This window comes from Mytilus californianus, unplaced genomic scaffold, assembly GCF_021869535.1.
Source record: "Mytilus californianus isolate M0D057914Y unplaced genomic scaffold, xbMytCali1.0.p SCAF_13, whole genome shotgun sequence".
In the NCBI taxonomy this organism is placed as follows: domain Eukaryota; kingdom Metazoa; phylum Mollusca; class Bivalvia; order Mytilida; family Mytilidae; genus Mytilus; species Mytilus californianus.
This window is the reverse complement of record NW_026262615.1, coordinates 39,180,169-39,193,023: the sequence shown is the minus strand read 5'-3', so window position 1 is coordinate 39,193,023 and position 12,855 is coordinate 39,180,169. Positions and strand designations below refer to the sequence as shown.

At 32.6% G+C, this 12,855-nt stretch overlaps 1 protein-coding gene across 1 annotated transcript; it reads left to right on the top strand.

Moving 5' to 3' along the window:
- Window positions 1-1,360: 1,360 nt before the first annotated feature.
- LOC127723638 (perlucin-like protein) lies at window positions 1,361-7,989 on the top strand. The gene is made up of 6 exons (XM_052230339.1): window positions 1,361-1,673; window positions 2,876-2,947; window positions 5,395-5,466; window positions 6,533-6,612; window positions 7,024-7,105; window positions 7,591-7,989. Exons 1-6 carry the CDS (start codon window positions 1,562-1,564, stop codon window positions 7,818-7,820), a joined length of 648 nt encoding a protein of 215 aa, XP_052086299.1. The 5' UTR covers window positions 1,361-1,561; the 3' UTR covers window positions 7,821-7,989.
- The last annotated feature ends 4,866 nt before the right edge of the window (window positions 7,990-12,855 follow it).

The window sequence follows — 12,855 nt, the reverse complement described above, 5'->3', positions numbered from 1 at the left end:
AGCTTAGTATTAAAGAATAGAGAATAATGGACAAAATAAATAATTGTAATAAAGAATAGAGAAATGAATGATTCCACCCAGACTCTCATAATATTTGCATACTAAAAAATACAAATGCTATCGATCAATGTGGAAATTTGAATTAAAAGTGAACAAGTTTGAAAAATATGTTTATTAATACCAAAAAATACGCAAGTGAGACTAATAAGAATACAATGTACATGTATTTTACGCATTTATTAGATTTTGCTAGGTGCTGCATTGATATACAGTGGAACATCAAGTAAACTGATGAATAGATGAAGGTTTTACCTCCAGTATGCAGGGAAATATTGAATTCATATTCAGCATGTTCAGGTCGACAACTGTTAATGTAATACATGTATTGATATAAAACCTGCTTACAATTTGCACTAGACCAACAAGATATGCCGGATTGTTAGTTCACAGTCCGCAGGACTGAAGACATGTTGCCCTACCCGAACACCCTATTCTGACTCATGGAAATTGACTAGTCCTTGTTATTACTCCTCAATTCCACTGCCTAAGCAGAAAAGCAGCAAATACAAATTTTCGAGTCGATCAATAATCGAACCATCGGTCTCCCGCTTTTGGCGCGACCACGCTACAACGAAACCACTATATTGCTTTACATCAGTAAGATAGGCCACTAAATCGAAGCAGTGTTGTAAATTACTCACACTGTAATTGAAGAAGACTTTAATTGACGATAAAGATCAAATACGCTAGTAAATCAATTTGGAAGATAAAGTGTCGTGTTGATATGAGCAGGTCTTTAAAGACTGAACAATTAATTGGAAATTCGTATTCATTCGTTCAGTCACTTATCCACTGCAATGAAATTAGTACTGTTCAAACAATTTCCTTGCAGTCAATAAAGATGTGCTCAGTCTACTTTTAATACTGTTCAATTGTTGTCTATTTACTGTACAAAACAACACAGTACTGGATTGTCTGTAAACCTGAAGGACAGTATTCAGCTTGCATAGATCTAAAAAGTACATGCACTTAATTCATAAAAAGAAAAAAAATATGCCATATATGCGTGCGCTACTATTACAGTTGTGTCCGCAATAGCCTTCAACGTGCAATCACGTGACCAAAATTGTGGAAAGCAAATATGTAAACTTTGGAAAAGTTAAATTTTTCTATCAATATTGCAAAAAAAGTTCTTCAAACGTGTACTCTTAGATTTGACATAAAGGTCAGCGACAAGGAACAGTGTAATATTTAGTTTTTATAGTAATAAATAAATATATATATATATATATATAGTTTTTCCTTGTTTTACCCACTCTACAAAACAATAGAGTTACAGTTTAACATCTCATCAACGTATATTTTTACTTCCGTATATTTTAAGTATTTTGTATTATTTGATATCATAAGTATCATAATACAATGTTATCAGTGAAAACAGTAATAGTATATTGAGAGCGGGGAGGAGGGTTATCGTTTAAATACGTAGGAAGTTTAATCATCGTATAATTGTATAAAATGTCCAGTATTGTAGAATTACTTTGCCTATGATAATGCAGCCATGACTACGTCGTTGCGTTACGTTTGGTTAGCAACTGTTATTGTTGTCTGCATCGATGGTTCTGTACAGTCAACAGTATCTGATGGTAACAGTAATTGTACTAACCTAAAAGGTAAGGAACTGACTTTTTGTTTCAATCAGTATTTATACGAAAGAAAACACATGTGTTTTACTAATAATAATATCATGGTTAAAGTTTATGTTGAGCTCTCATTGATGAGTAGAAACGTTTTGCCTGAATCTGAGTTTGTCATTTTTAAAACCTACTATACATCAAATTAAAGTAACTTTGCACTTACTAGAAATATTGTTCGCATATGAAAGATTTCAGATGTAATTAAAGTCAGAAGGTTCAAAGTAATAGTACTTTATCAATTTAAATGCAGGCATACTTATATGTATTTTACACTTCTTTGTGCATGTTGAGTAAATATCTTTAATTCGAGATTCAGAACTATTCATGAATACTTGAGTTACTGTGATATGATCATTCATTTTAAAATTTTCAAATAAAATATATCGCTTTTGAGGAACAACTATACTGAGTAATAATAGTTTAGCAATATATATTTGAATTACAATTCTTTAAATTTAAATTTTCCAAAGTCGTGGAAGTACCTTTTAAAAAATATTATTGGTCGAATAAGAAATGCAACTTATGCTTTATTATCTCTGCTACCACGATGATCTATTGATTGCTATGTTTAAAGTATAGTCTATTGATTTTTATGTTTAAAATATAGTCTATTTGTTGTTACGTTTAAGTATAGTCTATTTATTGTTATGTTTAAAGTGTAGTCGATTTATTGTTTTGTTTAAAGTATAGTCTATTTATTGAAACGTGTTTAAGTATACTAGATACTAGTAGTCTATTTATTATTAATTTCATTAAAAAAAAGAAAATGTGGCCAATATGACAACTCTCCACTAGAGACCAAATGGCAACAAGTTAACAACTATAGGTCAATGTTCAGCCTTCAACAATGATCAAAACCAAACTGCATTGTAAGATATAAAGGCCCTAAAATGACAAATGTAAAACAATTCAAAGAAAAAACAACCGGCCTGATCTACTAGATTGTAACACACAATACAGGAAAAACAATATCTATACCGATAAAAATATTCTTCTAAAATTTGAATACAGTATTGAATTGGCAACCCTTTTGAATAAGTTTATTTAAAGGATCAATAATTTTACCCGGATCGAATCTAAAGTCATGGGCTGTTAGTCTGTTTTGAAACAATTTTGTTTGCTTATTATATATATTTTTGTTACAAATAGATATTAATATGTGTTATTTTTATTGTTAGGTTTAAAGGATGGTTTAGCAAAGCTGAATGCATCTATTGCAGTGGCAGAAAAAACGTGTTCTCAAACAGCAGGTATGTATGTTAATTAGAGTAAGAGAAAACAGAGGTGTTAGATACCAAGGGACAATCAAAATCAAGTTGAAAAAATTCGGAAACATTACATTACTTATACTGAACTTAAGTATCTGACCTACATAATATGTATCGCATATTTATTATATATTAATTAATTTAATACAGGATAACACACATTTTTCAAGAGGTTATTGATGTGTAAATCATCAATTAACTCACAAACTGAATAAAAGTCAACATCAATAACCTCTAGAAAAAGTGTGTTTAATCCTTATAATTCTTAAGCCAAACATTCGCGATTTTCGTAACTAAGGAGTTAGCTGTCATAATGAATTTCTAAGATACGTAAATGTTCGATAAATGCATCAGAATCTAAAATAAAATAGCAACTACCTCAAAAACTTCATTTTATTGAGATATTATCGAAGTGTTAACCAAGGGAAAAAGTTCTAACAGACCAATCCGTTTCAAGTATTTATAGATATGTAAATCATAAAAGAATTATTCATTTGTAATGTTTAATATTTTAATTTTTTTATTTGAAAATTTCTAGTAAACATTACAGATTCATCAATTCCTACTATGTTTTCGTTATTATCAAAAGCTTTTGTGTTTATATTTGAAGACGTCTCTAATGTTTATATAAAAAATGAAAACAACACGTTATACATTTCATGCGTCTAAAGCACTTTTCTGGATTTACTTTCATCAGGAACGCTCAAAGCCGAATATTTGAAAGCCAAGTATCTAAAACTTGTTCCTATTACTTTTGCTATTCTTGGGAATGAAATGTGATTGAACTAAACTGCAGAATGCACAATACTTTCGATACTTACTATTTAAGAACAAGTAATGAATAATGTAGAGCAGGATCTGTTTACCCTTCCGGAGCATCTGAGATCACCCCAGTTTTTGGTGGGGTTCGTGTTGCTCCGTTAGTAGTTTTCTATGTTATGTTTTGTATACTGTTGTTTGACTGTTTGGTCTTTTTTTAACCATTGCGTTTTCAGTCTATTTTCGACTTGTTAGTGGTTTCTTTTGCCTCTCTCTTATGAGGCTTTTCTCAGACATCTCTGTTATTGCATACCCCACAAAGGGTGACTGAGGAATAAGATATGTCACTTTGCTTTTCTTTCGACCGGGATTTGAAGCTTTGTCAATATGGGGCGTCTGTGTGGCTCTTCGGGATGTACGCAGCCACGTCCGGTCAGAATGTATGGGAAAGTTCAACCAAATGCAGAAAGAGACAGCCACGCTCTATGCACGTTACGAACCCTTGCAAAAACTCTTTGAGGGGTTCGTTGATGGCCTATTGCAAGGCAAATTGTCCGTCCCTTTCCAATATACCCTCATTTTTTTAGTGGCAGTCCACATTTCCACCAGCTTCATCCTGAACGGCATCTATAACAGGCCCTAATTTTTGTATGTATTGTTAATTTGTTCTCGTCCTGAACATGCATTAAATGTGTCCCAATGGACGTTAAGCAAACACCAATCAATCAATTATCAATCTGTTATTGCAGTACATAGGAATAATACATGTACATGATAAATATGACTACTTCCTAGATATTTCCTTGATAGTTATAATCTAAAGTGCACTTGCCGAAGAGAAACTTACTTAATTAGAAGGTTCACAAGAATAGTGTACAAGTAACAAGATTGCATTAGTATATTATATAAATGAAAATACGAAGATTTGGTGTGATTGCCGATGAGAAAATTTTCAACCAGAGACCATATGACATAGAAGCCTTCACCAATGAGCTTAACAATACCGCATAGTAAGCTATAAAGGCCCTGAAATGACAAATATAAAACAATTCAAACGAGAAAATAACCGGCCTGAATAACTAGTATGTAAAACACAATAAAGGAAAATCAAATATGATAGACAGCAACAAACGACAACCATGGGACAGTGGTATAACAGTACGACATAAGAGCAAACCATAAATATAAGTTGAAAAGGACTTAACCCATCAAATCGACAAATCGATACAAAGCACATAAAGCCCCTAACAAAAACACAAAAGACACAAAGTACAGATCTGAAAGTCAGTTCAAGGCCAATAACAACTAATAAAAAATCATGTATCTAAGATTAAAATGGCAATCAGTACACAACCAACATCCAGTGGATTTAATTTAAAGACGTCAACAACAATCCGAGAAGAACCTGACCTTGTGCAATGCAAAAATATAAGTATCGACAGATTGTAGAACAGATACAAATCAATATTTTTACCGGCAAAAACGATATGCAAAGATCTAATTGCAGTGTTTAACTGGTTACCTATTTTAATAAGTTTATTTGAAGGATCGATAAGTTTACCGTGATCGTATCTAAATTGACGGGCTGTTAAGTCTGTTTTGAAACGCTTTTTCGCTCAGAATATTTTTTGTTCAATATATATATAAGAAGGTATAATTTTTATCGTAAGGTTTAAATGAAGGTGTAGCAAAGCTGAATGCATATCTTGCAGCGGCAGAAAAAACGTGTACTCTAACAGCAGGTATGTAGGTTAAATAGAGTTAGAGATAAAATTGATGTACGATACCAAGGGACAACCAAAATGAAGTTAAAAAGGTTGGAAAAGTTACATTACTTATACTGAACTTATGTATATGAGTTACACAAAATGTATCGCACATAAGGTGTATATTACATGTATTATATAATAATGCATAATGCATAATTCATTTGTAATGTTTAATATTATTCTTTTATTCGAGAATTTCTTGTAAACACTGCAGATTCATAAATTACTAACGTTATTTCGCTTTATGCAAGTTGCGAACCCTTACAACAATTCTGTGAGAGGTCCGTTGATGGCCTGTTGCAAGGTATTTTTTCTGTCCCTATCCAAAATACCTTCATTTCCCAGTGTCAATATTTCCCCAACCTTTATCTAGGAGAGCTTCTTTTACAGGACGTAATTATTGTATTTATTGTTGCTTTTTTCTTGTCCTGAACATGTAGGAAATATTTGCCAATGGACGTTCAGCAAACATCAATCAATCATTAATCAATCAATATATTATTGCAAAACATAGAATTGTGTACAAGTAACCATATTTAATTAATTTATTGCATATATAAAAATACGAACATGTGGTATGGTTGCCGATGAGAGAACTCTCCACCAGAGACCATATGACATAGAAGGTATCACCTATAGGTTACAGTAGGTCTTCAACAATGAGCAAAACCCGAAGGCTATTAAAAGCCCCCCCCCCCCCCTCCCCCCCCAAAAAAAAATATTTTAAACCAGAAAACTAACGGCCTGGTTTATGTTAAACACAATAAACGAAACGCAAATATGATATACATAACAAAAAACGACAAACACTGAATTACAGGCTTCTAACTTGGAACAGGCACATACCGAACTTGGCGGGTTAAACATGGTTGCCGACACCAAACCCTACCCCTAACCAGGGACATTGGTGTAACAGTACGACATAAAAACAAACTATACAAATCCGGTTGGAAAAAGGCGTACCTTAACAGATCTATACAATGCAATATACTTAGAATGAATTACGCATGGTATACTAAGTGTTTTATCTTAATTGTAGAGTGTCCTGTCGACTGGATCTTGCATGGAAATAGTTGTTACTATTTCAGCTATGATTTGACAACTTGGAGTACCGCAACGGTATGTAAATATTTTTTTTCTGCTGCCTTTCGTGCAAATTTTAAAAAATATTTAGAATGTTTTATGACTGTGGTTTCTATCTAAATATTTGTGCATCACTGTTTTTGAAAGTACTACGCATGAATCTTTGGTGATGACGGTTAACATACGCCTATTATGTACACAGGCGTTTTGTAATGGACCCCCTTTTTTTCCGAAGTTAAATTCATTCAATATAATAAAAGTTAAATTCCTTAATTTCTTTAGTAGTTTAACTTTATTCACGGTTTTTATTGCATAAGTATGATATAACAATAACAGTATACTATGACCGATACCCCCTCTATTTTACTTTCCAAGAAATGTTATAAGTTCCGAAAGGACGACAGCGTGCTTCCATAATTTTTACAGAAACGTTTTCATTCGTTTCAGATTGAGTGCCAAAATAAAGGCGGATACTTGGTTGAGGTTGACAATGATCGAGAGAATGCATGGTTGGTGTCAAAGTTAAAAGGTATTTATTTGCAATACTGTGATCATCTGCCTAGATCTTAATATCCTCTATTGAAGACAAAATTGGCAAAAGAATTATAAAAGACACAATTTTTCTTTTAATGTTCCAAAAATTATGCCAAACAATCTTTTCCTTATTATCTCCCTTCTAATACAAATCTATCAGATATCTTGAGACGTTATTTCTGATAAAGAATCACATACAAAAATCCCGCTAAACATTGTTCTCGTCTTAATGGAGTCTTACACGTATGACGTCATCGAAAAGATTTTGGTATCAAGCTATAAAACCAGACATGTGTAAGCTTTGGGTACGTTTCAGAACGAAATAAATTTGAGGTTTTGAAATACTTAAACTTAATCGTCACAGAGGATGGATGATGTTATATTGTTTATGCTCTGTCAAAATGTATTACCATTTTGAACTTAAACAGATGCAATTTTTTTTTCAAATTTACATCTATTTTTTATTTTTTTCTTACCCAGACGAAGTATGGATTGGACTTACTGACATTCAAACCGAAGGAAGATGGCGCTGGCAGACTGGGTCTCCTAGTACTTATAGCAACTGGCAATCTGGTGAACCAAATGGTGGAACAGGACAAAACTGTGCACACTACTGTGCAACCAAATGCCACAAGACGTATGTTGGTTGGAATGATGGGTCTTGTACTGTTCCAATTGGATATATCTGTGAAAAAAATTTACATCATTGAAGTTCCTTTGATACATCGTTAACAGTGGTTTTTTAGACTATTCTTTTAACTTTGTAATTTGCAGACATCTTTTTATATGAAAATTAGCTTTTCTTGGCATGTAAGTTGTTTGTTGTTCATACAAAGAACAGTTTCAAACCCATTTTCTGAATAAAGCTGATTGCAGTTTTATTTCTTTTGTTGTTGTTTTCAGTTAACGATATAATCTTATTTTGTTTAATATATAAACATATAATGTCATATCATAAATGTATCCTTGCACATGACAAGAGTCTCTGTGTCTCAAATAAATTTCACCAGGTACAAACTTACTTAGAAGCGAAATACTAAAACTTGAGTATCGAAACGGGCAACTTTAGGATTAAAGAGGAGATCAGTTTAAAAGGCGAATGATATGATTATCTAAATTTTTGGTATACATGTAACTTAAAGAAAGGAATCATGAATGTAGATATTGAACAAAAGGCCGCATCATATAAAGATCAGCTAAACTGTACAAAATTTAATATTTCTTTAATCACACCGTCTCCGTGATCACGAATAACAAATAGATTATACACGAGTTAAACTGAAGACTCCAGACTCTGGCATCATATACTCTTATTTTTTCCTATTTTTTATCATATCCGTTTACATATCGGTTTATGAATTGTGTTGAAGTGGTCAAATAAAAGAGGGTCTTGAGGAGTTTAAAAATAGCGAAAAGTGCAGAATAAAGGGCAAAAAATAAAGATTGAAACAAGAAGGTAAAAAAAATAAAGAATATATAATAATGGGTTGCTAAATGATTAATAATAGAGAATAATGGGCAAAATAAATAAAGAATAGAGAAACATGAGCAAAATAAATAAAGAATAGAGAAACATGGTCTAAAAATAAAAGAATAAAGAAACACATGACCCCCTCCACCCACTAAGAGCCTCATTGTATGTACATTTCACCCACTGAGATCCTCATTGTATGTACATTTTATCAAATATAAATGCTTCCGATTGATACAGTGCTTTTTGTCCGAAAATATTCTTTTTGTTCCTAACTTTTGCTTTTTTTCCGCTTTGTTTCTTGTCCGTAAAATTTGCATTTTGTCCGAATCTTTTGCTTTTTATATTTTTGTTTTAGATTTCTCCCTTTGCTAAAACCCCCAGTTAAATAGAAGTTACGACCCCGCTGTGACCGCCCAACTTTTCGATCCCACTAATCTCTCTGACGACTCCAATTGGACCAAGTTACAAGAAAACAGTACATTAGCCCATGGTATTCTTGAAAAAACATCTTTCGTAGTTTAAGACAATGGCAACATAAGAAACTGAGACTTCAAAACATCTAAGTTTTGTTAACCCCATTTTAATTCATCGTTGAAGGCCGAAAGCATCAGTGACCTAAATCTTTGACCTGTTGACCACGAAATCAATAGGCTTCTTTCCCTTCCCTATATTTTCTATCAGTATATGTTTCATTCAAATCATGCAAGGGATATTCAAGTTATCATTCGAAAACAGTTTATTTCGGTCGCACAAAAGGATGGACAGACGGATGGCGGAACGGACTGACAATGCGATAATATGCTCCTGATATTTTTTGGGGAGTTTAAAAAGAAATATGCTAGAAACCACTGTGAGTGATGAAATTATTAATTTTCTCCTTTACAACATCTACGTACGTATCGCTAATAAAGTTTATCAACAGGTTATGGTATTCACATGAGCACCGATTGCGCCCCTTTGATAACATATTTGTTCGTGTATTGTAATAACTCACAGTTTTTGTCAAGCCCTGTGAACATCCGTCTAAATCTATTTGATAAAAAAAAATGTATTACACTAACCGTTACTAAATGGTATGTATGTTATTGCTAAGATTACCAATAATTCTTTACTTATACAGCTGATATATACCTCCAGGAAACAAACTTTTTTAATTATGAGGAGCAGTATTTGTCCCTTTCTTGATTTGACCATTTCAGTATCACACATAAAACTGTGTGTTAAAATTTACTAAATGAAGACGATTGTTTCTTTTCATTTTAAGATGATGATGTTCCTTTGGTCCATTCTTACGGTATTTGTATTTTCATATTCGCCGGTTATGCCGTGTCTGTACTGACGTATTAGATGACAATGTTCATGATCTATGTTAAACTGGTAAATTATCTAGTCTGGCATATTGCTACAACTAATGAATTAAAACTTGTACTGAATTCTTTCAAAGATAATAAAGATTTGATTTAGAAGTTTGTACTTGTATTCTTGAGCTTCCGTTTCATATTATGATTTCCTTGATAGATGGTTGCTGCTTATAAGGTCGCTCTTAAATCATGGGTCCCTATTGGTAAATTTGAAGTCATTCCTCCGAACGTTTAATAGATGTCAACACATGATTTAGTTGAATGTAATGGTATATCTGTGTCCCGAGCACCTGACATCATTCCCGTGTTTTGTGTTGTTCAGTCTATTGTGTAATGTTTTGTAAACTGTTGTTTGTCTTTAAGTCATGCTGTTGTCTCTTTCTTAATGATTTGTTAATTGTATCCTTTAATCTTCTGTCTTAATTTTTTTTAACAGAAAGGATAAAATGGTCCCTAACTTTGAAATTCAAAGAAAATAGTCGTTTAATATATATTTATATATTAAATTGACCGTTCTGAAGAGAAATTTTGAGATTTCATTTTTTAAAAGACAGGTACTGATTAAAACATTTAAGATTTTAAATTTTGACCTGTCTAAATTGACTATATTTTTGCGCATTGGTCTTAAAAATTAAATTAAAATATTTCGAACTTAGGACTATTCGAGTAAATCGTACGTCAGTACTTTGGTTATTTCCCTTCCGGCAAAGACGAAGAGAACTATAGATTTGCACTCAAGATTAGTACGTCCGTCAGTAGCCATTTCATATCATCAGAAGTAACCAAGTGACATTAGGGTAAAGAAATTAGCAAAACAATTTTACCTTTGGAATAAGGAATTGCTCAAACATCTGAGTTTTTCGCATTTTCTTTTGCTTTGGTACATTATCATATCATCGGAAGTTACTAAGCGATAGAATGAGGTTCATTGAGGTTGAGCGATTTCTACCTTAGTTGTGGGCTTTGGAAAAATGTTTGAAAATATCAGCTTTCCTATCTATTTTTTGTCATGCTTAAATCAATTGTTTTATTGTTTTACACACAGTCATACATTAAAAAGTGACAGATCTATATAGGGTATGAATGTCTAATCAGTTGAGTGATTTTTGCTAAAAATGTCAATTGGGAAAAGGAACTTTAGTTGAAAATTAAAAACCAAATGTTCAGAGAACAATGAAAGGTCTTTCCACATTAAATTTCTAAATAATTGATATGAAGCTACTTCCGGTTTATTCAAAGTTACTATTGGCGTCCAATCAAAGGTTTCTTCATACTGATTAAAACAAATATATGGTTTCTAGATACTTTTGTCTGATATGAGGCAGATAATTTGTTACTTCCGGTTTTAAAAAGGTCACTTTCGGTCACATGTGAAATCTTTATTCATACAGCTTCTTGAAATACATGGTTTCTATATAATTTTGAATGAAATAAGAGAGATTATTTTATACTTCCGGTAAGGAAAATGTCACATCCGGTCTCAAATGATAGCTTTATTACACTGATTCCGTAGATAACTGGTTTCTATGTACTTTTGCCTGTTATAAGGGAGATAATTAGCTACTTCCGGTTTATTGAAGGTCACTTCTGGTCTCAAACAGGCAAGAGTCAAAATTAAGAACATGTCCTTGACCTCTGGCCTTGATAGTATATTATGAGTCAAGGCTCAACGACCAAAAATCCTAGGTCCATACGGTGTACGGACAAAACATACCAACAAATTAGATTGTAAAGGGTAAATAACTCATATAAGATGTCATTGAATTGCTTCGGTTTAAATCAGCCAAATATGAGAATGTAACGAACAATTAGGAAAACGAATTTTTGTCGCTATCTTTTTCGGTTACGGAGGGGATACAATAACAAGAAAAACAGTGTTTTGGGAGATAACTCTTATAAAAGATAGTCTACGGCTAAACAGGTTGAGTTTCAAAAGCTCAATAACTGTTCGATATAATATCCAAAACATCTTATTGACATCTTGCGAAACCACTTCATACCGCAAAAAAAAGGACCCTAAATAATCTCACCAAAGTTTAAAACGCATTGAAAAGAAAAATTAACATATAACATGCTTTACTAGAGACTTTCTTGAGATTTAATCAATTTCTTTCACGTTAGTGCTAGTATATAAAGATAAGAAGATGTGGTAAGATTGCTACCAGAGACCAAATGACGAAACACTGTAGAAAGTTATATTATTTAAGAGTCCAAGAACATTTATTGGTTCTGTTATTAGCATCCCAAACAAAGGTAAGACATACTGGTTCGCTGCACTATAAAACAAACAGGGAAATAAAGGCTCTTGCTTCTTAAGAACCCGCCGGTGTTTGAAATTTGGTCACTTTCTAATTTAAAAACTTACATTGCAAATACTTACAGATAAATATAAACTCAAAATAAGTTTGGATTGGTTGTTGCTCTCTTCGTTACAGGCACCCAATGCAAAAAATGAAAAACAAAAAATGAAAAATTGGATGCTTTTATGTATCGAAAATCTGTGTGAAGGACAAGAATGATACATTTCTAATAGTCAAAATGTATTTTTGATGCAGAATACTATTTATCAACACTCTTTTCCTATTCCTTTTTTTACTTTTTAAATTTTTGTTGGAATGCCTTTACAAAATGCAGCGATTGAACAACACCAGGATAATTATATGATGCTGGATGACTGTTTAGCGTCTAGTGGCAAATTAAATGAATTTTCATTACGAGAATCTGTTATTGCAATATGAATGTTGCCCTGCTTTGTACTAAATCTTCACACTGAATTGGATTTTCAACGTAAAGTTCACAAGCTTACTATCCACAGGAAGAAATATCACCTTACTCAGACACAGTTTTCTGACTCTGAGTCGACCAGGCTTTGCTCTTACTTCTTGATGTCGCGTACTCACCCGGAGAAGC

What these genes read in the sequence shown, in the direction of transcription:
- LOC127723638 (XM_052230339.1), top strand. Translation starts at nt 1,562, where the DNA reads ATGACTACGTCGTTGCGTTACGTTTGGTTAGCAACTGTTATTGTTGTC. An exon ending in AACGTGTACTCTAACAGCAG is followed by an intron (nt 5,467 to 6,532) that starts GTATGTAGGTTA and finishes TCTTAATTGTAG; the next exon opens with AGTGTCCTGTCGACTGGATC. An exon ending in GTTGGTGTCAAAGTTAAAAG is followed by an intron (nt 7,106 to 7,590) that starts GTATTTATTTGC and finishes TTTCTTACCCAG; the next exon opens with ACGAAGTATGGATTGGACTT.